The 26512-nt window shown below is 41.9% G+C and overlaps 1 protein-coding gene and 1 non-coding gene across 3 annotated transcripts in view; both read right to left on the reverse strand.

The window, feature by feature from the left end:
• Nucleotides 1-26512, reverse strand: part of LOC124554081 (ankyrin-3-like) — a 58777-nt gene that overhangs the window by 21240 nt on the left and 11025 nt on the right. The window contains exons 2-5 of one of the 2 annotated variants that reach the window (XM_047128130.1): nucleotides 25075-25209; nucleotides 24905-24952; nucleotides 5341-5902; nucleotides 775-924 (exon numbers count right to left, since the gene is read on the reverse strand). In XM_047128130.1, the coding sequence (XP_046984086.1) occupies nucleotides 775-924; nucleotides 5341-5902; nucleotides 24905-24952; nucleotides 25075-25162 (848 nt within the window). In that variant the 5' untranslated portion in view covers nucleotides 25163-25209. Of the gene's footprint in view, nucleotides 1-774; nucleotides 925-5340; nucleotides 5903-24825; nucleotides 24881-24904; nucleotides 24953-25074; nucleotides 25210-26512 lie in introns of those variants that run through there. The other variant, XM_047128131.1, reaches the window with a different exon arrangement.
• Trnas-uga lies at nucleotides 15490-15564 on the reverse strand. Its single transcript has one exon. It is a non-coding gene; the product is annotated as a tRNA-Ser (tRNA).

Here is a 26512-nt window from a genome sequence, read left to right on the forward strand (position 1 = left end):
AAAATGAACATGGAAATAAAACTGACAGCTGAAAGTTTGAGCCAAGTGAGGTCGTTTGATAGGATGGCCTACTAGTTAAGGCTGCTTGTTGCAAATGTTAAACAAGTATTGTACACCCAGTATGGCGCAAGTTTTCAGCTGTTACTAAATACTGAAACGTCAAAAACTAATTTGAAGAAAAAGTGCAGGAAATCACATAAAAATTAAACTTCACTCTACAACATTCCATAACCTTATTCTCCTGATGGATATTATTTTTACATCTTTTCCTTCATAATGACCCATCATCATTTCCTTTTGACGACCATAACGAACTTGTACATAATTATTTATTCACATTAAAGTAATATTTTAGTTACAATGCAAAGATGTAGCTGTAACACCAATTTGATACAAATTTACTTTAGGAGATGGGAAACTACCACTGAAATGATAGCTTTCACCCGACACACCTATTCATTCACTACATTTGGAGAGTAAAAGTTGTTTATGGTACCTTTGTCAAATAACTGCATGAGTGGACCAATTGTGGTCTGAACAGGTTGTAATTCACACTCTGTTCCCACAAAAATATCTCGAGAAACACTATGATACATGCTTACACAAACATCAAAAATTAACAAATAAAATTCCGATCCTTGACAATTATAACTTCTATTTTATCGAAAAATACAATAAAGTGAAATTCTGTGTTTGGATAAGATCACTTGGCTAACGCCCTCATAAGTGGTATAGTGAATGTGGAAATCGTGCATGTATAGCGACAGTACTCACCTCAGGAAAGAGACGGAAGCATCGTCAAATGTGGGAGTGGGGCAGGTAGCTGTGTGCTTTGCATATGGAACAGGAGCCCAGCTGCAGTTTTTGTGGCCCATGTGCAGCTGACTGGTCGGGGTGACCTCGCTGTCTCCAGTGGCTGGAGTGCTGTGCAGAGACACAGGGTGTGGTCACGCAGTGCACACAGAGGACAGAGGGCAGCCTACTGCAGACAATGCTGCTGAGAATTTGTCCAGACACAACTAATAGAACACACACTTTCAACATCAGTAGTGGGTCCTCTGAGACACTTACCCCTGTGCTAATCGGTTTAGCCCCCACACTAGTAGCATCGCTTAGCAAACAACAGGCTGAATCAATTAAAGTACAAATAAAAGATACATGCTAAGGTCAACATTTAGGTAGAACTGATATGACAACTAGTCATCAGCGTAGTTTAAATACATAAAAACAACATTCCCACAGAAATAAAAATGGAAATAATCTTTACATGTTCAACTTGTACCATTATCATCAGATAGTATCGGTAGCTGTTAGCGACTTGGCTGTAGGATGCACAGTTGGTAAACTATAGAAGAGTAGATTCTGAACTGTGCACCAAAAGAAATTTAGAGAAGCAAGGGTTACAGAATGTGTGATACTGAGCAGCTATTCCCTTAATACATATAACTGTCACCAAAATAGGCAAGTAAATACATTTGTTTCACATTGGCCAACGAGCATTCTCAATAAACTAGCGAACATTGAGCATTAAGATAAAAAAAGGCAAAGTACTCTATACATACACTTATGCAAGATATGTAATCGGAAGTTGTTATTCGAATGAAAATAGAAATTCTGTTTAATTCTTATATTCTATATATACAGTTCTATGAGACTGTGATAAGGAGATTTGCTGTAGAACGAAGGAAAGAGTTGGATTTAAATTAAGGAGACATGGGTTACATAACACAGGAGACAATGTAATGTTGTGTAAAGACGCATTAAATCATTATTAGTCATTACATGTGACTAAAGTAAACTGTGGTTGCTACAAGTGAGGAGAAGATACAGATTGATAAGTGGAAACTCTATCAGTGATGGAAGCATACATAGGGTGTTTGGAAATTCTCTTTACAAACTACTAGGACTTTTAAAGGGGAGAGAGTACGTAATATTTTGTACAGGAACCCCGTCTGGAAACGTACTGTATGCATTCTACGACAGTTTGAGTTCACATGTTTAAATCATGCAATTCTGCTTCAGGAAGTGAATTAGGCATGATGTAGTACAGTTATTAGGTAACAGTCCGAAAGTAAACATAAAGAAGCATCCATTTATCAGTTCCGCACATTTGTTTTCATTAAAACTTAAACATTACCTTCTGCATGTACAGTATGCTAGGTTGATTTTTTGTTTTGGGGTAATGTGAACACACAATATTTAAGTGACAATACAAACAAGAGGCTTAGCTGATAAAGGGATCTTTCGCTGTGTTTCTTTCGAATTGTTATCTAATAACTGTACTGCATCACGCCCAACTCAGCTGCTCAAGCAGGACTGGATGAGTTAAACATCTGAACTGAGACCGTCATAGGAGGGAAACGGTATGTTTCTGGACATGGATTCCAGTTCTCACTCCCCTCTACAAATCATATAAGTCTCTAACGGAAATTTCTGAACACACACACACACACACACACACACACGCATATATATATATATATATATATATATATATATATATATATATATATATGTGTGTGTGTGTGTGTGTGTGTGTGTGTGTGTGTGTGTGTGTGTGTGTGTATATATAATTGAAAACTATTGGGCGTTAGGATTTAATGGTGCATTTGTTAAGTGATATAGCATATAAAAATGATAATGAGACAAAAGGTCTTATGAATACTCATATTGTGGGAGATGTATCTGTAACTGCAATGTATGGGCTAGGGAAGGTCCTAACACTGTGAAGTTCTTTGGGCAGCCTTTAGAAACAGCATGGAGAAGTACGAGCAAGGCCGGCAGGTTGCTAGACAACTGACAGATGTTCCACCAAGAAGCACATACAGCGTTTTGACTAATAAAACCACCTCTCCTAATGTGCTAGAGAATGGGAATGTCCAAATTACAGCATATATCCTTTGGAACAACTGAACAAAATGCGAAAGGAAATGGGAAGCGTTGTGTGGATCTGCGCATTTTGTGGATCTTTCTGAGGTGTAGAGACTGGTCTGTTGTCTCCTGAAGTGGCCGCAGGCTGTTTGAGGAGTAAGTACCTACAGCTTCCTGCAGACGTTCTTGTGTCACCTCCTGCAACGGAAGTCTTCCTCATGATTCTATTCACCCCGCACCCTTCTTCTTCGAACCTAGCACACATCTTAAGACGTGTATCTTATAACACTGTACTACTTGGGGAGAATAAACAAAGTTTGTTCTGTAACCGTAGGTATATTTCAGAAATGAACATAGAAAGTGAAGGAGAAACATAGAAATCAAACTGCAGTAGTAATGTGGAAATAGCGATCAGTCTGACCGTTTTCTGTACAGCACCTATTTTTTCCAAGGTTTAATATTTATGTCATGACAACATCAGAGATGGAAAGTTTTAAATTCTTTTCTGATCTCTTTGAACTGCGCTGCAGAGTTCCTGGTGTTAATGTCGGACTACACGCTTGTTGATCAACGTCATCTTTCCTTTATGCAGCATATGTCACTTGTAAGTATCTCATTGTGAACACCAGCAGAGACAGCAGAGAACAATATATGTAATAGTGAGTAAAGAGATTTGTAGTGAATTGCACAGCACACAGAATAAAGCCTGTAGGCTCGCTGCCCTGGCTGCTCGTACTACACATCTTGTTGTCCACGGTACATCTGCTGTGAGCAGCACATCACTGAGTCCACCACTGAAATGGCAAATTTACCACTTATTCAGATACTTTACACCAGAACCTAGAAGGCTGTTCCACATATGCAGTTCAGTACAAGTAATGACCGCAAATAATGTTAAAACCACTTATAAATCAACGAATAATTTAGTTCTAAGATGACTTTTTTAACCTAACCTATCCGTTAATAAACCCAGTTGGATCTAGTACTTCTCTAAATCAAACAGGTGTGAATATTACAGTTTAACAAGTCAAGGTTGCATAATATTAAACACGAATTCTTTACAGACGAATGGAAATGGTAGAAAGCGAGCACGGGAAGACCAGTTTGGATTCAATAGAAATGTTGCAAGACGTGAGGCAATACTGACCCTACGACTTATAAGATAGATTAACGGTAGGTAAACCTACGTTTGTAAGATTTGGGGACATAGAGAAAGCTTTTGAGAATGTTGAGAGGAATACTCTTTTTCAAATTTTGAAGGTGGCAGGGGTCAAATACAGGGAGCGAAAGGCTATTTACAATTAGCACAGAAACCAGATGGCAGCTATAACAATTGACAGGCATGACAGGGAAGCAGTGTTTGGGAAGGGACTGAGACAGAGCTGTAGCCTATCCCTGATGTTATTCAATCTACATATTGAGCAAGCAGTAAAGGGAAAAAAAGAAAAATTAGGAGTAGGAATTAAAATCCATGGAGATGAAATAAAGACTCTGAGGTTTGGCGACAACACTGCAATTCTGTCACAGACAGCAAATGACCTGGAAGAGCAGTTGAAAGAAATGGACAGTGTCTTGAAAGGAGGATATAAGATGGACATCAACAAAAGCAAAAGGCGGATAATGGAATTTAGTTGAATTAAATCAGGTGATGCTGAGGGAATTAGATTAGGAAATGACAAACTTAAAGTAGTTGATGAGTTTTGCTATTTGGGGAGCAAAGTAACTGAAGATAGTCGAAGTAGAGGGGATATAAAATGTAGACCAGCAGTGGCAAGGATAGCGTTTCTGAAGAAGAGATATTTGTTAACATCGAGTATAGGTTCAAGCGTCAGGAACCCTTTTCTGAAAGTATTTGTATGGAGTGTAGCCATGTATGGAAGTGAAAGATGGATGATAAATAGTTTAGACAAGAAAAGAATAGAAGCTTTCGAAATGTGGTGCTACAGAAAAATGCTGGAGATTAGATTGGTAGATCACATAACTAATGAGGATGTATTGAATAGAATTGGGGGGGAAGAGGAATTTGTAGTACTTGACTAAAGGAAGGGATCCGTTGGTTGGACATATTCTGAGGCATCAAGGGATCACTGATTCAGTATTGCAGGGCAGCGTGGGGGGGGGGGGGGGGGGGGGTTAAAACTGTAGAGGGAGACCCAGACATGAATATATTAAGCTGGTTCAGTGGAATGTTGGTTGCAGTAGGTACTGGGAGATGAAATAACTTGCACACGATAGAGTAGCATAGAGAGCTCCTTCGAACCAGTCTTTGGACTGAAGACCACAACAACAACATTAATCTAACATGAGAAATCAATGAAAGCATCGCGAGATATCAGGAAATATCTGTCAGTGATGGTGTATTTTGCAGCACACATACACGTAAAGATACTCAGGGGCTGGAAATACACGCACACAAACAGAACTACACAGGACTGGACAACGTAGGCATGTAGCTTGTCTTGTGCTTACCTGGTTTCTGCTGCTGGCTCAGACAGCAGCTTGAGCACTTCAATCAGATCTTCAGGCTGACAATGTAGCGCATCTGTCCAGCCCTTCGTGGCCATCACGTGTAAAATATGAGTCTTTATGAAGGCGGCGGCGGCCTTCTTAAGGGTACTACAGGAGTTCCGAATAGCGAGCACAGCTGTGGCCACCGCAGTCTCAACAGACAGCTGTGCGGCCAACTGCTGCTCGCACTGTGCCTTCAGGCCTGACAAGCCGTACTTATCAGCCACGACCAGCAGCTGGGGGGCCATTCTGGCCAGCTGCGGGGCCTGCAGGGTATACATGTAGGCCACGAGATGGCGCAGCAACTGGCCCCCCACGTCTGGGACTGTGGCCTCCAGTGTGCCGTGGCTGAAAATAGAGGCGAACACGGGACTCCTGGCGGCCAGGACGGCCCTGTGCGCTGCCAGACGGGTGTCGCCCGCCACCAGAGTCACCACGGCGCTGTCTCCAGCGTCCAGCAAGGTGCCCAGGTCCACAGTGGGAGCCTCTTTCCCCTCCTGGACCTGTCCTGCTGTGGGCGATTCTGAAACACAGCGTCACTGAGTAGACCCTTCCCCTTGCACAGCACCCTCCATGTGAGAACATGCTTGAGCCACAAGTGGATCTGCGTCAACCATCACTTCCTAACACTAAATGAACTAGACTTCGCCATACCCCTGGTAATACCATGTGGGTCATTTTTACCCGCAGTAGAAAACCACCATTTTGTTCGTATCTGGGTGGTATTATGAGTGTCTTCATGTTGACAATACGTCTCTAAAATGAATAGTACACGGTCAAATATGAATTTTCTCTAAGTAAACATTTTTTTCAATTTTAAATGTTACAGAAGAAATTCCACAATATTTCGTAAATTTGGTAAAGCAATGTTGTAATGTTTTTCTTTATAAAAAGATTGAAACTGAATCAAAACATATTGTTTATGTGAGTATTAATAGTATTTTTCCTTTTATAGAAGAATAAGATAAGCACCAAATATTAGTGAAACATTCTAAAAAGCAGTAGGTGACTAAAATGCTCTGCATTTTTTGTAGTTATTGCAATGAAGGAAAAAAAACATAAGAACAAATTACTTCAGCCTATAATTACAAAAATTTAAGTATATTTAAGAAAAAGGACGTGACAGAATTGCCTACTCTGGGATTCAGAAAGCCGACAACAGTTTTTGTTCGGCATCTTTTGCACACATACTTGTTGCACTTGACGTTTTATTTCCCTTTGTAGTTTTGTTATCTGCAGGAAACCTGAATTTGAGAAGAACTTCGAACTCCTTATTGGCCAATGCCAGTATGGAGTGCCTGTACGGGAAGACTGAGTTTTGTCTGAAGTGTGTAAGAGGCAGCGAGGTCATCTGCTACTCTGAGGATAAGGTCCCGCCGTGAAATCTTATTAGAGGTTTTTTTTTTTTGGTCATTAGTCTACTGACTGGTTTGATGCGGCCCGCCACGAATACCTTTCCTGTGCTAAACTCTTCATCTCAGAGAAGCACTTGCAACCTACGTCCTCTATTATTTGCTTGATGTATTCCAATCTCTGTCTTCCTCTACAGTTTTTGCCCTCTACAGCTCCCTCTAGTACCATGGAAGTCATTCCCTCATGTCTTAGCAGATGTCCTATCATCCTGTCCCTTCTCCTTATCTGTGTTTTCCACATATTCCTTTCCTCTCCGATTCTGCGTAGAACCTCCTCATTCCTTACCTTATCAGTCCACCTAATTTTCAACATTCGTCTATAGCACCACATCTCAAATGCTTCGATTCTATTCTGTTCCGGTTTTCCCACAGTCCATGTTTCACTACCATACAATGCTGTACTGCAGACGTACATCCTCAGACATTTCTTCCTCAAATTAAAGACGATATTTGATATTAGTAGAATTCTCTTGGCCAGAAATGCCTTTTTTGCCATAGCGAGTCTGCTTTTGATGTTCTCCTTGCTCTGTCCGTCATTGGTTATTTTACTGCCTAGGTAGCAGAATTCCTGAACTTCGTTGACTTCGTGACCATCAGTTCTGATGTTAAGTTTCTCGCTTTTCTCATTTCTACTACTTCTCATTACCTTCGTCTTTCTCCGATTTACTCTCAAACCATACTGTGTACTTATTAGACTGTTCATTCCGTTCAGCAGATCATTTAATACTTCTTCACTTTCACTCAGGACAGCAATGTCATCAGCGAATAGTATCATTGATATCCTTTCACCTTGTATTTTAATTCCACTCCTGAACCTTTCTTTTATTTCCATCATTGCTTCCTCGATGTACAGATTGAAGAATAGGGGCAAAAGGCTACAGCCTTGTCTGACACCCTTCTTAATACGAGCACTTCGTTCTTGATCGTCCACTCTTATTATTCCCTCTTGGTTGTTGTACATATTGTATGTGACCCATCTCTCCCTATAGCTTAGCCCTACTTTTTTCAGAATCTCGAACAGCTTGCACCATTTTATATTGTCGAACGCTTTTTCCAGGTCGACAAATCCTATGAAAGTGTCTTTCTTTAGCCTTGCTTCCATTATTAGCCGTAACGTCAGAGTTACCTCTCTCGTCCCTTTACTTTTTCTAAAGCCAAACTGATAGTCACCTAGCGCATTCTCCATTTTCTTTTCCATTCTTCTGTATATTATTCTTGTAATCAGCTTCGATGCATGAGCTGTTAAGCTGATTGTGCGATAATTCTCGCACTTGTCAGCTCTTGCCGTCTTCGGAATTGTGTGGATGATGCTTTTCCGAAAGTCAGATGGTATATCGCCAGACTCATATATTCTAAACACCAACGTGAATAGTCGTTTTGTTGCCACTTCCCCCAATTATTTTAGAAATTCTGATGGAATGTTATCTATCGCTTCTGCCTTATTTGACTGTAAGTCCTCCGAAGCTCTTTTAAATTCCGATTCTAATACTGGATCCCCTATCTCTTCTAAATCGACTCCTGTTTCTTCTTCTATCACATCAGACAAATCTTCACCCTCATAGAGGCTCTCTGTGTATTCTTTCCTCCTATCTGCTCTCTCCTCTGCATTTAACAGTGGAATTCCCGTTGCACTCTTAATGTTACCACCGTTGCTTTTAATGTAACCAAAGGTTGTTTTGACTTTCCTGTATGCTGAGTCTGTCCTTCCGACAATCATATCTTTTTCGATGTCTTCACATTTTTCCTGCAGCCATTTCGTCTTAGCTTCCCTGCACTTCCTATTTATTTCATTCCGCAGCTACTTGTATTTCTGTATTCCTGATTTTCCTTTCATCAATCAACTGAAGTATATCTTCTGTTACCCATGCATGAGATTTTCACTCTGCAGCGGAGTGTGCGCTGATATGAAACTTCCTGGCAGACTAAAACTGTGTGCCCGACCGAGACTCGAACTCAGGACCTTTGCCTTTCGCGGGCAAGTGCTCTACCAACTGAGCTACCGAAGCACGACTCACGCCCGGTACTCACAGCTTTACTTCTGCCAGTACCTCGTCTCCTACCTTCCAAACTTTACAGAAGCTCTCCTGCGAACCAATACTTAAATTTTTTTCGCAGGAGAGCTTCTGTAAAGTTTGGAAGGTAGGAGACGAGGTACTGGCAGAAGTAAAGCTGTGAGTACCGGGCGTGAGTCGTGCTTCGGTAGCTCAGTTGGTAGAGCACTTGCCCGCGAAAGGCAAAGGTCCCGAGTTCGAGTCTCGGTCGGGCACACAGTTTTAGTCTGCCAGGAAGTTTCTGTTACCCATGGTTTCCTCGCAGGTACCTTCTTTGTACCTATGTTTTCCTTCCCAACTTCTATGATGGCCCTTTTTAGAGACGTCCATTCCACTTCAACTGTACTGCCTACTGCGTTATTCCTTATTGCTGTATCTATATCGTTAGAGAACTTCAAACGTATCTCGTCATTCCTTAGTACTTCCGTATCCCACGTCTTTGCGTATTGATTCTTCCTGACTAAAGTCTTGAATTTCAGCCTATATCTGCTCCTGGGTACGCCTTACAATCCAGTATCTGATTTCGGAATCTCTGTCTGACCATGATGTAATCTAATCTTAGAGGTACGTAACTTAAAAATTGTGCGAGCGTTAATCACGGCGAGGTCAAAGAAAAGACACTTACAGGGCATCGTTGGGTAACAACTCTGAGACTGTAGTATCTAGCGATTTGGTCAAAAACATCTACTCCATCCTTAGTGTCATTATAAAACTTCACTGTTTCTGGAAGTTACTTCTCAGTATTCTCAGTCTTCTGACATCCAGCATGCATGTTACGCAGGATACGGATATCTTTTACCATTTCCCATCGTAATCTGTGAGGAGATGGTCGCCTGACTTGTGAGTGTGTTGCATACAGTGTGTCGTCTCCACTTCAGCGCTCATCTGCCTGTTTAATTTAGGTGAAGAAGCTGTCAGTCGTGACGTTCCATAAGGGCGACGCGACTGACATCTGCTGTAGTGTAAGAGAACTGTTAGCAGTGCTCCAGACAGTAGTGTAGGGAGGGGGGGCGGTGGGATTCTGCACTGTATAATATGTTGTCTCGAATGAAAAACAGCCCACAGTTGCTCAAAATTTTGTTTATTTTAAATCTAGACCAAGGTTTCTGGTATAATAATATAGCTGTCTTCAAAACTCATACACACAAATAAATGAATAATGTCTTAGACCAGCAGCTGTGTCAAGACCAATAAAATAGTTTCAAGACACATAAGCCTGTTTCGAACATAAATAAAATTACATATGGCAACGTATGTCCTCCGCCACTACCTCTGTTATACTGTCGTTGCCACGATGAAAGTAATGAAGTATAATATGTCATATGTTATTCTGTAGTTTTGCAATGTTACTCCGCGTAGTTCTGCATGTCGCCAGTCCATAGAAAACGGAAAGCCTCGCTGACATAATGTATCATTCGACAACCGAATACTTCGTATTTAATGTTCTTTTTGGCCCGAAGTATAATATACTCTAACAGCTCGTGAATAACGTCGAGGCGTGCCCAGATCATATTTAGTGACAGCAAACCGGTGTTACCTCATATCAAACTGTGCGTTAAATAGGTATGGGTCAAAAATGACCCACATCGTACTACTGGTATAACAGATAAATTTTTCATACTTCCAGGTGTGTGAGCTAGGGGGGATGAAATTTTGGTAAGTTGTACAACCCCATAAATGATGAAAAGTCACAGGAGCGTTTCGTCGTGCGATGATTAGAGAGGCGGGTAACGGGCTCGAAAATCCATTGTGGGTCAAAAATGACCCACATAGTACTCCTAGTAGAAATATTGTTCTTCACAAGTCTGTACAACAATACGACATTCTTCCTGTGTCAAAATAATAAGTCACGTGAATACCCACATATCCTTAACGACACCATTTGATCCAGCACATCTTAGATTCCACCTTCAATGAAGTGGACAAAGTCATGACGAAACTGTATTACTAATGGTTTGTGACAAAACGGCGACAAATCAGCGTCCATGTGCCTGTCGTGGATGGCCACGTACTCCGACACTTTGTTGCTGATTTAGGAAATTAAATCGCTGGAGGAGTAAAAAGCGAGGAAAAAGTGATAATTCGAACAAAACATAGAAAAAAGATGTTAGCCTCTAAAACTGACTGCTAACACTCCAGTAAAATGCTTCCAAAAGCGCGTTTGTTGTGTTGCATCTTGTAAATGTGTGACCTGGACTCTGTGATGTAAGGAACTGAAAAACGGAATACTTTTGAAATGTGTTGTTAAAGGCACACCGTGAAAAGTCAGAGGGACTAATAAGATAACAAACAACGAAATCAATAAAATAATGCTGGCTAGAAAGGGTTTGTTGATTATCTGTTTAGGTGAAATGGACATATATATATATATATATATATATATATATATATATATATATATATCATCAGAAAAATACCAGAGGAAGTCCACGGTTGAAGTTCGAGAATCAAACTACGAGAAATGCCAGCTGCTACAGCCACACAGAGGTGGCAAAATCATGGGATAGCGGTATGCACTTTCACATATGGCGGTAGTCCAGCCTACAAAAGGTATGAAGCGGCAGTTTATTGGCCGAGCTGTCGATTGTATTAAGGTGATTCACATGAAAAGGTTTCCAGCTTGATTATAGCCGCACGACGGAGATTAATAAACTTTGAACGCTGATTAGGAGGAGGAGGTAGACAAATGGGACATTGCATTTCGGAAATCGTTAGACAATTCAACATTTGGAGATCCACGGCGTCAAGAGTACCTCTGTCCACAAACAAGGCAGTGGTCGACGGCGTTCATTTAGAGGCCGAGAGCAGCGGCGTATGTCAGTGCTGAGAGGCGAGGAACACTACGCGAAACAACCGCAAAAATCAATGTGATACGTACGATAAACGTATCCGTTAGGACAGTGCAGCGAAATTACGTAAATGGGCTATGACAGCAGGTGGACAACGTGAGTGCATTTGCATAACGGCGGGACTTCCCCTGTAGCCCTTCTCCTGTGCTCGTGATCCCACTGGTTGGACCCTAGACGACTGGAAGACGGTGGTCTGATTGGATGAGTCCCGATTAAAGTTGGTAAGATCTGATTGTAGAGTTCGAGGATGGTGCAGACCCCGACGAAGTCATGGCGCAAGTTGTCAACAAGACACAGCGTAAGCTGGTGCTAGCTTCATACTGGTGTGGACTGTGATTACATGGAGTGGACTGGGTCCTCTGGTCCCACTGAGACGATCATTGGCTGGAAATGGTTATGTTTGGCTGCGTGGAGACAATACACGATCGGGCTGTAACTATGAGATAAGTATTTGTTCGGTAAGTATAAAAAAAATTGATTACCACATGAAGCTACAACAATTCCAAAACTTTTCTGTGCCTAATGCAATTTATATATTTTCCCTCACTTTGCAAATTTGCCAGTATCGTACATTCAACTTTATTTAGTATACTCTGCCAAAGAGGACGGTGTCTTCTGTAAGTACTGTTTGTTTTTCGCTATGGCGAGTCTGGTAAAGGTAGTAATCAAAATGTTAAAGCCCTGGAAAACTCCAGGTTTCTGGTGTGGAAGCATGATCTTCAATATTTCAACATCCAGGCGTGCAGTACTTACTATATAGCTACTCTAATCCATTGTCAAAATTTTGTTCACATGATGATGAACAAGGCAAAAGATATGAAACATCGCCAGGACTAAGGCTTGGTGGAGCAGGTGGGAAGGAAACAGAAAAGGGCTAGAACCTTTCATCGATGTGGTGATTATCTGTGGATGTCAGGAGATTGCATTAAGGCCCCCTTAATGACTTAGATCCTACTGAAGTTGATAAACAAGATGACAAGTACATGGGTAACTTCCGTGCAATTATAAAGCACGTTTCTGAGGACAGGCCTGTGACTGTGCTGCATCTATGTGGGGGAATTCCTGTGGGCCTTATGCATTCATACAACAGAACTACCATATAGCTGTTTATTCTCACTGTGGAGCTCATAATTTCGGCAAAATCCATCTGTTTTTCGTTATTGAGTATCCCAGTTGAAGCAAAAAAATTTCTTAGTTCCATTATTGTCTGTTCGAAAGGAAAATTAACTGTGACAATTTATAATTACAATCAGACTATACCTCCTCTGCGTTTCCAAACAAAATACAATTCAGTGGATTTGGCTCCACCTAGATCCCTGGAGCCGGAACTCAACATTGAAATGACCAACAATCAGTGAGAGCTCTTTTCCAAATCAGAAGCCTACTTCTCGCCGCTAAGTTGTCGTCATCGATAGCGTAGAGACAGTAGCATGAATCGGCCAACTCTCGTCGATGGGAACCGTCCACAGTGATCCCTGGGTTTCCTTAAATAGTTATTCTTCAGGAAGAACCGTGCTGTCCCACTCTAACTCGTGACCGTATACGGGCACGGTTTGCGATAAGGCCAGCGACCTCTTACTTTTGCCTTTCGAGATATCTATTGGTCTGTAGTTCTTGGTGCGCCTTCTGAAAATCTTGCGTGGCTGTTATGGACTGCATGAGTGTTACATTCTGTGGCATACATGGTACAACCATAATTCATATTGCCACTGCCCGCCATTCTCCCCCAAAAGTGCATCTAGGCCACAGCAGTCCCTGGAGGCCTCGACCGTGTTGGAGCATTCACCATTCTGGGGGGGGGGGGGGGACTGGATCCACTTCTATTCATATGGGATGAGAACGTGACGAATTGTGGCTGGCCACAGGAGGTCTTGGGTTGGGGGAAATGGTAGATGGCGCAAAGAGAGTCGCATTACAGGCATCTGGAGTGCACCCATTAGTGGTTTGTATCCATGATGGGCCCATACATCATACATATGCCAGCAGCAACAGCCTCTTTGCAGCAACTGGAATTCAAACATTGCCTGCCAAATCAAATGGAGAATAAATGGAGGGTGTCCACAGCTGCACTGGATCCTGCAAAGAAAACCTACACAATCCATTGATACAAGAAGGTATGTGGCTGTTCTGATTCTAGGGAAAATGGTGATTTGTGAGGATGACCATGTGGACTGATGAAATTAAATTGAATAGCAAGAATCAGAATTCTGTTGATGATAATTGGGGCCATTGTCAGTGACAAAGGCTTGTGTGACGCCTTTAAGGGCGAACAACCATGCAACAATCTGGATCGTCTTCGCTGAGGTTGTGAATGGCATGAAAAACACAAAGCAGAACCCACTGCTCACAATCAAAATCAGACGCCACACAGATCCAAGCAATGTGCCAGCAAAGTCCAAATGAAGACAGGACCAATGAGTCACCATAGGAGGCCATGGAAAATACTGACAGGAGGGCACAGCTTGCTTGTTTTGACATGTGAGGCACCCTTTCACCATTCTCGCATTAAATGTCTCCATACCCTTCCAGTGGATGTATTGCTAGGAGAGTCAAAATGACTTCCCAATGCCATAGGGTTCTGGGAATGAGGACCTGAGCATGGCCCATCGCGACCTTTATCAGCGCAATGTGATGCAAGGATAAAGACTTTTGCTGCGTGCCGGCCGCGGTGGCCGTGCGGTTCTAGGCGCTGCAGTCCGGAACTGTGGGACTGCTACGGTCGCAGGTTCGACTCCTGCCTCGGGCATGGATGTGTGTGATGTCTTTAGGTTAGTTAGGTTTAAGTAGCTCTAAGTTCTAGGGGACTGATGACCTAAGATGTTAAGTCCCATAGTGCTCAGAGCCATTTGAACCATTTTTTTGCTGCATGCTACAGAAGGCTTGGAGGTCTGGGTACATGAGACATTACTTTGTCTGCAGGCTGTCTTTCTGTTGTATAATGCAAATCCTCCTGGAGGACATGGCCTGTCACTGTGTGATATCCCACAAAGCGTGCATCACTTGGAAGATGGGTCTTTGATGATGGCAGTCTCACTGTCCTCATGAAAACAGACTTCTGGATCCTCATGAAATTCTGGGTTGTGACTAACATGAAATCGCGATAGGATATCGGCATTGGCATGGGCGGCATTAGGGTGATATTGGATACAATAGGCATATCCTGAGAGAAACGGGGCCCACAGTAGCAAGTTGCCGAATACTTAAGAGACGCATTGGAGGCTTATGATATGTCATGAGTGTGAAACGGTGGCTATAGATGCAGGCAGGGAAGCGTTTGCTGCCAAAGATGATGACCAAAGCCTCCTTTTCTATGTAGTTCCGCTATCCTGCTGTAAGTATCTTGGATACAATTGCAGTGGGTCGCTCCACGCCATTCTCAATATGGGACAAAAGTCTGCTAGTCAGCATCGGCCACTAATACCAATGGTTTCGTTGGATTGTATGCCATGAGACAGGTAGGTCGAAGAGGGCCTTCTTCAGGTTTTGGAACACCTTATTATATTAGGATGGCCACTTCCAGGGAACTCTGTTACAGAGCGAGTGGTGCCAGCATCGCTGAAGCATGGGGCACGAATGGTCTATAACAGTTTGGCTGACTTCGGCTGGAATGCATCTATCGAGGCTAGTAATTTTTGGATGGTAGGCACACAATGTAGTGTGAGCCATACGCCTGATGTCCTGAAGATGTGTCCTAAATATTCGATCTGGTGGATGAAAAAATAACATATGCCAAAATGAGATTTTCACTCTGCAGCGGAGTGTGCGCTGATATGAAACTTCCTGGCAGATCAAAACTGTGTGCCCGACCGAGACTCGAACTCGGGACCTTTGCCTTTCACGGGCAAGTGCTCTACCAACTGAGCTACCGAAGCACGACTCACGCCCGGTACTCACAGCTGTGAGTCGTGCTTCGGTAGCTCAGTTGGTAGAGCACTTGCCTGCGAAAGGCAAAGATCCTGAGTTCGAGTCTCGGTCGGGCACACAGTTTTGATCTGCCAGGAAGTTTCATATCAGCGCACACTCCGCTGCAGAGTGAAAATCTCATTCTGGAAATATCCCCCAGGCTGTGGCTAAGCCATGTCTCCGCAATATCCTTTCTTTCAGGAGTGCTAGTTCTGCAAGGTTCGCAGGAGAGCTTCTGTAAAGTTTGGAAGGTAGGAGACGAGGTACTGGCAGAAGTAAAGCTGTGAGTACCGGGCGTGAGTCGTGCTTCGGTAGCTCAGTTGGTAGAGCACTTGCCCGCGAAAGGCAAAGGTCCCGAGTTCGAGTCTCGGTCGGGCACACAGTTTTGATCTGCCAGGAAGTTTCAACATATGCCAAGTTTACAACAAAGGTAAGCTTCTGTGAATGGGGAGAAGAACAACATCAGCTGTATAGTTTCCTACAACCAGAAAATTGTCAAGGTAGCTCATGGTCCCTGAGACGTCCTTTTAGTGTAGCTCATCGCCCCCCCCCCCCCCCCCCCGTGAACCATGGACCTTGCTGTTGGTGTGGAGGCTTGCGTGACTCAGCAATACAGATGGCCATATCGTAGGTGCAAACACAATGGATGGGTATCTGTTGAGAGGCCAGACAAATGTGTGGTTCCTGAAGAGGGGCAGCTGCCTTTTCAGTACTTGCAGAGGCCACAATCTGGATGACTGACTGATCTGGCCTTGTAACACTAACCAAAACGGCCTTGCTGTGCTGTTACCGTGAACAGCTGAAAGCAAGGGAAACTACAGCCGTAATTTTGCCCGAGGGCATGCAGCTTTACTGTATGGTTAACGATGATGGCGTCCTCTTGGGTAAAATATTCCAGTGGTAAAATAGTCCCCCATTCGGATCTCCGATCAGGGATTACTCAACAGGATGTCGGTATCAGAAGAAAGAAAACTGGCGTTCTACAGATCGGAGTGCGGAATGTCAGATCCCTTAAATGGGCAGGTAGATTAGAGAATTTAAACAGGGAAATGGATAGGTTAAAGTTAGATATAGTGGGAATTAGTGAAGTTCGGTGGCAGGAGGATCAAGACTTTTGGTCAAGTAAATACAGGGTTATAAATACAAAATCAAAGAGGGGTAATGCATGAGTAGGTTTAATAATGAATAAAGAAATAGGAGTGCACGTAAGCTACAACAAACAGCGTAGTGAAAGCCTTATTGTGGCCAAGATAGACATGCAACCCATGACTACCACAGTAATACAAGTTTATATGCCCACTAGCTCTGCAGATGATGGAGAAATTGATGAACTGTATGATGGGATAAAAGAAATTATTCAGATAGTGGAGGGAGACGAATATTTAATAGTCATGGGTGACTGGAATTCGAGAATAGGAAAAGGGAGAGAAGGAAACATAGTAGGTGAATATGGATTGGGGATTAGAAAAGAAAGAGGAAGCTGTCTGGTAGAATTTTGCACAGATCATAACTTAATCATAGCTAACACTTGGTTCAAGAATCATAAAAGAAGGTTATATACATGGAATCATCCAGGAGATACTAGGAGGTATAAGATAGGTTATAAAATGGCAAGACAGAGATTTAGGAACCAGGTTTTAAATTGTAAGACATTTCCAGGAGCGGATAAGGACTCTGACCGCAATCCATAGGTTATAAACTGTAGATTGAAACTGAAGAAACTGCAAAAAGGTGGGAATTTAAGGAGATGGGACCTGGATAAACCGACTAAACCAGAGGTTTTCCAGAGCTTCAGGGACGGCATAAGGGAAGGATTGACGGGAATGGGGGAAAGAAATACAGTAGAAGAAGAATGGGTAGCTCTGAGGGACGAAGTATGAAGCCAGCAGAGAATCAAGTAGGTAAAAAGACGAGGGCTAGTAGAAATCCTTGGGTAACAGAAGACATATTGAATTTAATTGATGAAAGGAGAAAATATAAAAATGCAGTAAATGAAGCAGGCAAAAAGGAATACAAAGGTCTCAAAAATGAGATCGACAGGAAGTGCAAAATTGCTAAGCAGGGATGGCTATAGGACAAATGTAAGGATGTAGCGGCTTATCTCACTAGGGGTAAGATAGATACTGCCTACGGGAAAATTAAAGAGACCTTTGGAGAAAAGAGAGCCACTTGTATGAATATCAAGAGCTCAGATGGAAATCCAGTTCTAGGCAAAGAAGGGAAAGCAGAAAGGTGGCAGGACTATATAGAGGGTCTATACAAGGGCGATGTACTTGAGGACAATATTATGGAAATGGAAGAGGATGTAGATGAAGATGAAATGAGAGGTACGATACTGTGTGAAGAGTTTGACAAAGCACTGAAAGATCTGAGTCGAAACAAGGCCCCAGGAGTAGCCAACATTCCATTAGAACTACCGACGGCCTTGGGAGAGCCAGTCCTTACAAAACTCTGCCATCTGGTGAGCAAGATGTATGAGACAGGCGAAATGCCCTCATACTTAAAGAAGAACATAGTAATTCCAATCCCAAAGAATGCACTTGTTGACAGATGTGAAAATTACCGAACTATCAGTTTAATAAGTCACAGCTGCAAAATACTAACACGAATTCTTTACAGGCGAATGGAAATACTGGTAGAAGCCGACCTCAGGGAAGATGAGTTTGGATTCTATAGAAATGTTGGAAGACATGAGGCAATACTGACCTCATGACTTATCTTAGAAGAAAAGCAAACCTACTTTTCTAGAATTTGTGGACTCAGAGAAACCTTTTGACAATGTTAACTGGAATACTCTCTATCAAATACTAAAGGTGGCAGGGGTAAAATACAGGGAGTGAAAGGCTATTTACAATTTGTACAGAAACCGGAAGGCAGTTATAAGAGTTGAGGGGCACGAAAGGGAATCAGTTGGTGGGAAGGGAGTGAGACAGGGTTGTAGCCTCTCCCCGATGTTATTCAATCTGTATATTGAGCAAGCAGTAAAGGAAACAAAAGAAAAATTCGAAGTAGGTATTAAAATACATGGAGAAGAAATAGAAACTTTGAGGTTCACCGATGACATTCTAATTCTGTCAGAGACAGCAAAGGATTTGGAAGAGCAGTTGAACAGAATGGATAGTGTCTTGAAAGGAGGATATAAGATGAAAAACAACAAAAGCAAAACGAGTATAGTGGAATGTAGTCGAATTAAGTCGGGTGATGCTGAGGAAATTAGATTAGGCAATGATACACTTAAAGTAGTAAAGAATTTTGCTATTTGGTGAGCAAAATAACTGATGATGGTCTCAGTAGAGAGGATATAAAATGTAGACTGGCAATGGCTAGGAAAGCGTTTGTGAAGAAGAGAAATTTGTTGACATTGAGTATTGATATAAGCGTCAGGAAGTCGTTTCTGAAAGAATTTGTATGGAGTGTAGCCATGTATGGAATTGAAACATGAACGATAAATAGTTTGGACAAGAAGAGAACAGAAGTTTTCGAAATGTAATGCTACAGAAGAATGCTGAAGATTGGTAGATCACATAACTAATGAGGAAGTATAGAATAGAATTGGGGAGAAGAGAAGTTTGTGGCACAACTTGACAAGAAGAAGGGACCGGTTGATAGGACTAGTTCTGTGACATCAGGGGATCATAAATTTAGCATTGGAGGGCAGTGTGTAGGGTAAAAATCGTAGAGGGAGACCAACAGATGAATACACTAAGCAGATTCAGAAGGATGGAGGTTGCAGTAAGTACTGGGAGATGAAGAAGCTTGCACAGGGTAGAGTGGCATGGAGAGCTGCATCAAACCAGTCTCAGGACTGAAGACCACACCAACAACATAGTACCTCCAAGAAATTGATGTAACTTTGTCGATGCCAAACGGAAGCTATGTATATTGGAGCAATCCAAAAGGAGTGGCTATGATGTTTATGATTTCAGTCTCCTGGGAGCCGTTACGCAGTGTGAGGTGTAGATACGCATCATGAAGATCATTTTGGGCAAATAAGCATAATGAAGATCATTTTTGGCAAATACCATAGACCCAGCGAGATGTAAACAGTGTCCTGAAGCATGGGAGTGGTATATCTGACGACTACAGATTGGGCATTCACAGTGTCCTGGAAGTCACCACCAATGCAGCCAGCGCCTGATGGTTTCTCCACAGTCAAATAGGAAGGGCCCTTTGGCTGTGTGTTACTGGGATGAAGACGCCCTCATCCTGAAGATGTTGCAAGTCCTGTTGAGGCTTATCCTGGTATGCAAACTCGACGCTACGGACCTTAAATAATTTTGGAGTTTGGAGCTGCAGTAGGTGTAAGGGATATATGCGACTGGATCCCCAGGATGCTCACTGGCAGAACACTGGTCCTAATTTAACCAAGATGTAGGTGGTGTAGGGAGAGGCCCAGTGCTTGGACTGCATGAGAATTGGCGCAGAACTCAAGCCCCAAGGCATGGAATAAGTCTATGCTGGACAGGTTAGAGACCTGAGGGGCCACAACCATCAGAATCCAAGCTGGAGTTACTGTAACGCCACAGTAGCGTTTGCTATGGAAAAGTCCTCTAACAGGTATGTCCTGTAACAGAAATGGTGTTTTTACTAAAACTACATAACTCTGTTGTGCAGGGGTGCCTGGAGGAGACTTAATGGCTTGTGTAGCCCAGTCGATTACTGTAGCTGATGACCCAGTGTTAATCTGGAAGGTGACTGGCTTGCTTTACAACTTGACTTGTATAGACAGCAACTGAGTGGACTGCAAGAGTATAGATAGGTACCAGCGCCGCTTCTGTAAAATATGGTTGGGAAGAATATTCCTTGGTGTCGCCCAGTCACCAGTCCACAGACATAGAAGTGGAGGTGTTGCAAATTTCAGCTTTGTGGGCACACTAACACCTAGTAACACAATTCACCTTGTGGAAATGGCATTGAGGACTGTCCCTGACTTGTGCTACAACCAATGTTCTTCCAATTTGGGTTATGTGGCAAATACCAGAATTGGGTCTTCGATAAAAGCTGCTGCTGTGGCAGCCTGCTCAGAAGCTCGAATGATAGGAAGTCATGAGATGAGCAATGGATCTTTGAGGTTCAGAAGATTCTATTGGAGGTTTTCATCAGGAAAGTGAGCTAAAATCTAGTCACAGATGAGAGCTGATGCACAAGGGATGCATTGTGGCACATGGGGACCAGCTTTCCTGGGAGAGACCCCGGACCCTAGCTATTGATTTAGGAATGTAGATTCTGACAGCTAAAGAACTTGCATTGAGCCGCAGCAATGTGTATCTGAGCATTGAAGTTTTATACGGCTTTCATGCATTCATGGCTGGACTATGGGTGCATGGTTTATGCATTGACGAGGCCTTTTGATTTGAATTGACACTGTCCACCTTGAGGGTCTGCAGTTGGCCACAGATCGCTATAGGACAAGTCCCATACCCAGCCTATGTGCAGAGGCTGGGGGGGGGGGGGGGGTCACCAGCAGCTCCACCTACTGCATCAGGCATGCAAGTTCCTCACAGCTCCAACTTCACCCACACTCTATAACGTTGCTCATCCCACTTATTTCCTACCGTTGAAGAGCCACAATGCCATTTGCGATCCACGTGCACCATGTGCTGGAGTCCCTCAGTGAGGAGCCAGTACTGCCCCAAATCCAGGGTTTTAACTGCCTGCTGCCATGGTTACTGGAGAGACCCAGAGTGATTTTAGATTTGGGGCGCTACAAGAGAGATTACACTCCTGCTTCCGCTTTTAATGACATATTTTCTGACATTTTACCTGGGCACCACAACAATATAGCTGTTTTTATGCACTTATCGCTACAGGGGGATCCTGTTGGTTGCTATGTTTTTTTGACAGATCTTGTCCTCAAGATCAGACTGCCTTAAGCGTTTACTGTCTTTTATGCAGAATTTTATGCGATCTTCCGGTCATTGGAGTGGGTGAGACGTTCTTCCAGTGATAAATTTCTTGTCTCATCCGATTTTCTACGTTCCCTTCACCCTGTGAGACGTTTGTACTCAGCAGGGAAGCTAGTCTCTGCTCCATCTACAACGACTGGGGATTTAGGTGTCTTTTTGCTGGGTACAAAAACACATCGGAATTGTGAGGAATGAAAGGACAGATCTGGCCGCCAAGAGGATTGTCTCGATTCTCAAGTATTACAGTGTGCCATCCTCCTGTATGCTATCACCTCGATGTTGAGCTTAAGAGTCTTGCATCCGTGGGAGGGTGAGTGGCTGGAGGAGACTTTGGTCCACAAAGAAAGCTCTGTTCTGGAGAACAGATGTAGCGTAAGTGCATAGGAAACACGACAGAACCCAAAACACATGTGCTGCATTGCACTTCGTAATGTATTCAAGAGTTAATAAGAATCTAGATACTTGTATAGAATTCTTCTACCTAGGAAAAGCGTTCTACAGCGTGAAATGACTAGAAATACCGGGAAATTTGGGTATACAATGATATATATAGGAACACAAAAGAAGCTATAAGAACGGAAGACTATGAGAAAAGAGATGTGCTTAATGAGGGTGTAACTTAATGGAACGGTGTTTCTCCGCCACTGTCTAATCTGTACATTTAGGAAACCGTAATTAAATAAAAGACAAACGTAGGAGATGGATTAACAGTCATGGTTATAAGTGCCATGGGGAAGATTCGCTGAAAACATTACTGTCAGTGAAGATCAGGAAGAATTATTAGGTCTGTTGTGTGGAATGGGGAGTCAAATGAATGCAAATATATACTTAGTGTGAACAAATGAACGATTAACGTAATGAGGAATACCAGAAACGAGATTAGCGTTAAATTTAACGTCAAAGTCTGGGATCACAAAATAGATGAAGGAATTTTGCTTCCTTGAAAGCAAAATTACAGATGAAGGACAAAGTAAGGCGGATTTCAGAGGCAGACATGCAGAGGGAAAGATGGCTTTCCTCCGTCGAAGGTGTCTACTACAACCAAACATAAGGAAAATATTTCTAAGATTTTACGTCCTGGTACGAATTTTCAACATGGAACGTGAGATAACCAGTTCTACTCTGAAGGTAAGAGGTTGGCACAGGGTGGAAGTTGCGACAGTGCATCAGACTAGGCAGAAGGTAAATGACACAAACTGAACAGGTACATGAGATGCTCAGATGTCACTGACATTAGACTTGCAGTGTATATCCTACAACAACTAACTCCCAATATTTTACATGAAAGTTATGAGTCACCTGTCTGTAACCACTGGGTAACTCAACCAAACCATCCTGCCTTCCAGAAATATACATCACATGATGTGGCAGTACATCATGTAAACAGCTGAAAACCTAGTCTGGGGAACTAGATGGAATACATAGATATCATTCATGTTTTAATGCAACACTTCACCACAGTATTTGTCTTATCAAAACGAAATACACCATCATATGAACTCTTTAGAAAAAGGTGCCCAACACAAAATTCCAGGGAACTCTAATTGGATGTTACAAATGTGGAGAACCTCAAATTATTAAAATAATTAATTCATACAATCAAATGTATTGAATTCTTTGCAATTAGGAATAAAAATAATTTGGCTTTCAGAGGAATATTCCTATCTTTGTATTTCTGTATACCTTAGAGCGTTGACACAGAAATTGTTCTTCTGTAAATAGCTTGCGTGATTTGACTAAAGCCTTTGTGCTGTTCAGCCTGCTATTAGCAATTATAAAATCAGTAACTCATCAGTTAACCGGCTAAAAACTTGTCTCATCACAGGAAGTTTCTGTGACATCAGAACAAGGAGTTACATTTTTGTATAGCCTAGCGTCCCCTTACGCTTCAAGTTTCTGGTAACAATCTGCACACAGCAGGCGTTAATTATGTGTGAAATTAAATTAATGCTTACAGACGACACCAACGTGGTTACTTAAAATTTATGATCTACAGACATCAATTACGTCCCATTCTAGAATGACATTTTGTTTACCATGTGGTTCCTTGAAACAGTGTACGTATCAACTACACACTGCCGGCCGCGGTGGTCTCGCGGTTCTAGGCGCTCAGTCCGGAACCGCACCACTGCTATGGTCGCAGGTTCGAATCCTGCCTCGGGCATGGATGGGTGTGATGTCCTTAGGCTAGTCAGGTTTAAGTAGTTCTAAGTTCTAGGGGACTGATGACCACAGATGTTAAGTCCCTTAGTGCTCAGAGCCATTTGAACCATTTTTGAACTACATACTGCTTCGAAAATGTAGACCAACTTGTGGTTACTTTCTGTAACGTATTGTTACAGAAAGCAAATAGCAATAATTTGATGGACATTCACTCAGATAGCAATCATAATAGGGAACATGACATATCTCACACTGTGAAGAGGAACATGGTTTATTATTGATTTACTAATGTTACTAACAAGAGAATCATAATGCTACTGGTATAGTTGCAGTATGTGCCATGTAACTGGCTCTTAAGGTCATACCTGTCTTCCTAAAATAACCATTATTTCCAAGAAAAGAGAAACTAGTATGTTGTTCAAAATAAACTGAAGGAGTAAGTGCTACAAGTTATCTATATAGATGGGAATACTTAACACTCCTTCAAAATTTACTGTTTGTGTCCATGTGAAGGTTCTATGGAACTATGTTTTACATGAAAGCAAATCTTCAGCTGAACCACAATAATGACATCCACTATTAATTTAAAAACTCTGCCACTTATGAAAGGACACGTTGTAAGCAAACGTACCATAATTTTGAACCCATATCTCAATGAATTTAAACAGATAAAAAACAGGGATATAACGTAGTCAGCACAAGCATTACAATTTCTGATGGATACCTCCTGAGATGATTACCATTATCAGATTCCTGTTTCTGATTGGTTATATAAATATTGTGAACGTGAGAAGGTTTTTCTGTAGTCAATATAAATTTATGGAAGGCGGTGTACAATGTACTACTGTAATCCTGGAAGACATGTCAAATACCTGTATATCACGACTACTTATGTGAAATAGATTCTGTTTAGCTTCGTCTATTCATGTGTTATATTGATCTAGACGGGAGCACTAAACCTTTATGAAAATAATTTAGAAAAAGGCCATGATTACCACTCTCAAGGTCTACCAACACGTATGTAACACATATGTAAACTGTATTCCAACTCATACCGACTATAAAAACAAAAGTAATAATATAGAAACTCAGTGAACTTAGAGATTTTATGCATAATAATCAAATGACCCAAATCAGTTATTAAATCATCAAATACGCCTACCAATGAGATAAGTTTGCACTGCATGATTTTCTTGAACCATGAAAAGTTTCTGGAAATAATGGAAAATTATGACACTTACTCATATTGTCAGTTCCAAAGTGGTAGACTGTGACTTCGGGATCTAATCCTGAAAAACAAATATATAAAATACTTAATGAAAATATTGAATATGTTTTTCATTACCTACTAAAACTGGTTATTCATTATCATATACAGACTTACGTCAATTTATACAAGTAAAATCTTTACCTGTACTGGAATGAGAGTCGCTATAGTCGGCAGCAGTGAGAACTGCGACAAAAATGCAGATGAACCAACTAACGCTTCTGCAGAACATGATGTAAGGACAATGCTGTCAGGCCAAATAAACAACTGCTGGAGAATCTGTAAATTTATGAGTAAATATATCTCCACAATTCATTTACTTTCAACAAACTGGATAGAAAATCTAAATTAATATAATAACCTAATTTGGATTACGATGGTTAATGCGGAAACCACACTAGGAGGTTCGAGAAATCGTTAAGCTAACTATCCAAGAGTACTCTGTCAAAATTTCAAAGCGAAATTCGCATTCGTACAGAAGGAAATTCTTCCCATATAAGATTTATCAGGGGATGAATTACTGGAGAAATGTGTAGGTGGCCACACACAAAATGCTAATGAAACTTTTAATTCCACTATTTGGTGATTAGCTCCCAAACACTTGCACTCCGGACTAAAAGTGGTTGATTTGGCGCCGTATTTAGCAGCTGGCTTATTCAATGAAGGAAATTCATCCCTTCTGATGGCCATGAACGAGGCAGGAATTTTAGGAGACACGTAAAGCTTCAGTTATGCCGAACAAATGGGTAACCAGCGCGTATGCCGGCAGAATCGACCTAGTTCATTGAATCGAAGGAAAGTCGGAAAGCTAGGAAAGCACTGCTGCAGGCGCAAAATGAAGCCTGTGAGGAAGAAGAATGGTTACTATATGGTGCTGGAATCGCAGATCAATTGGTAAGCGTTTTACATTATTGTTGACTTCCTTGAATTTCCAGTTTCCAAGAATTGATTTCTCAAACGCGTTCATCTCCAAATGACTATTTTGACATTTGCGTCCAGTCTAACTCAAAAAGTATTGAATCGATCATTATTATATGTGATAATATGATTGTGTATAAAATTACTAATTATATGAACCAACTTATGAGGAGATGTCACGATTGCACAGGTATTTTTCTTCGCCTAAATGGAGAAAAAAACGTGAAAATCGCAGTAAATTGTTCCAACGCCTGCACAGTTTTTAATTTTCATTATTTTCACCTGCATTGAGGCTCATATTCTTAGAAAATAAGTTAGTAATGTAAATTCAAATCCTTTCTGATTTCAGATGAAAATCGGAATGGCTACACTGCACGTAATTGGAGAACTATACTCACAATCTTCAGCGGATATCACAGAGCAACTCTGTTATTTTTGGCTGAAATTGATCAAAAAATTCACAAAAACTCACGGACTTTGAACATCGTCTGGCGATTAGACGTCACTTTTATAATACGTGTGTATGCGAGATTTCCACACTCCTACACATCCCTAGGTCCACTATTTGACATGTAATGGTGAGATGGAAACGTGAAGCACCAAATACAGCACAAAAGCGTACAGGCCGACCTCGTCTGTTGACTGACAGAGACTGCCGACAGTT

Source organism: Schistocerca americana, chromosome 11 (assembly GCF_021461395.2).
Source record: "Schistocerca americana isolate TAMUIC-IGC-003095 chromosome 11, iqSchAmer2.1, whole genome shotgun sequence".
Lineage (NCBI taxonomy): Eukaryota > Metazoa > Arthropoda > Insecta > Orthoptera > Acrididae > Schistocerca > Schistocerca americana.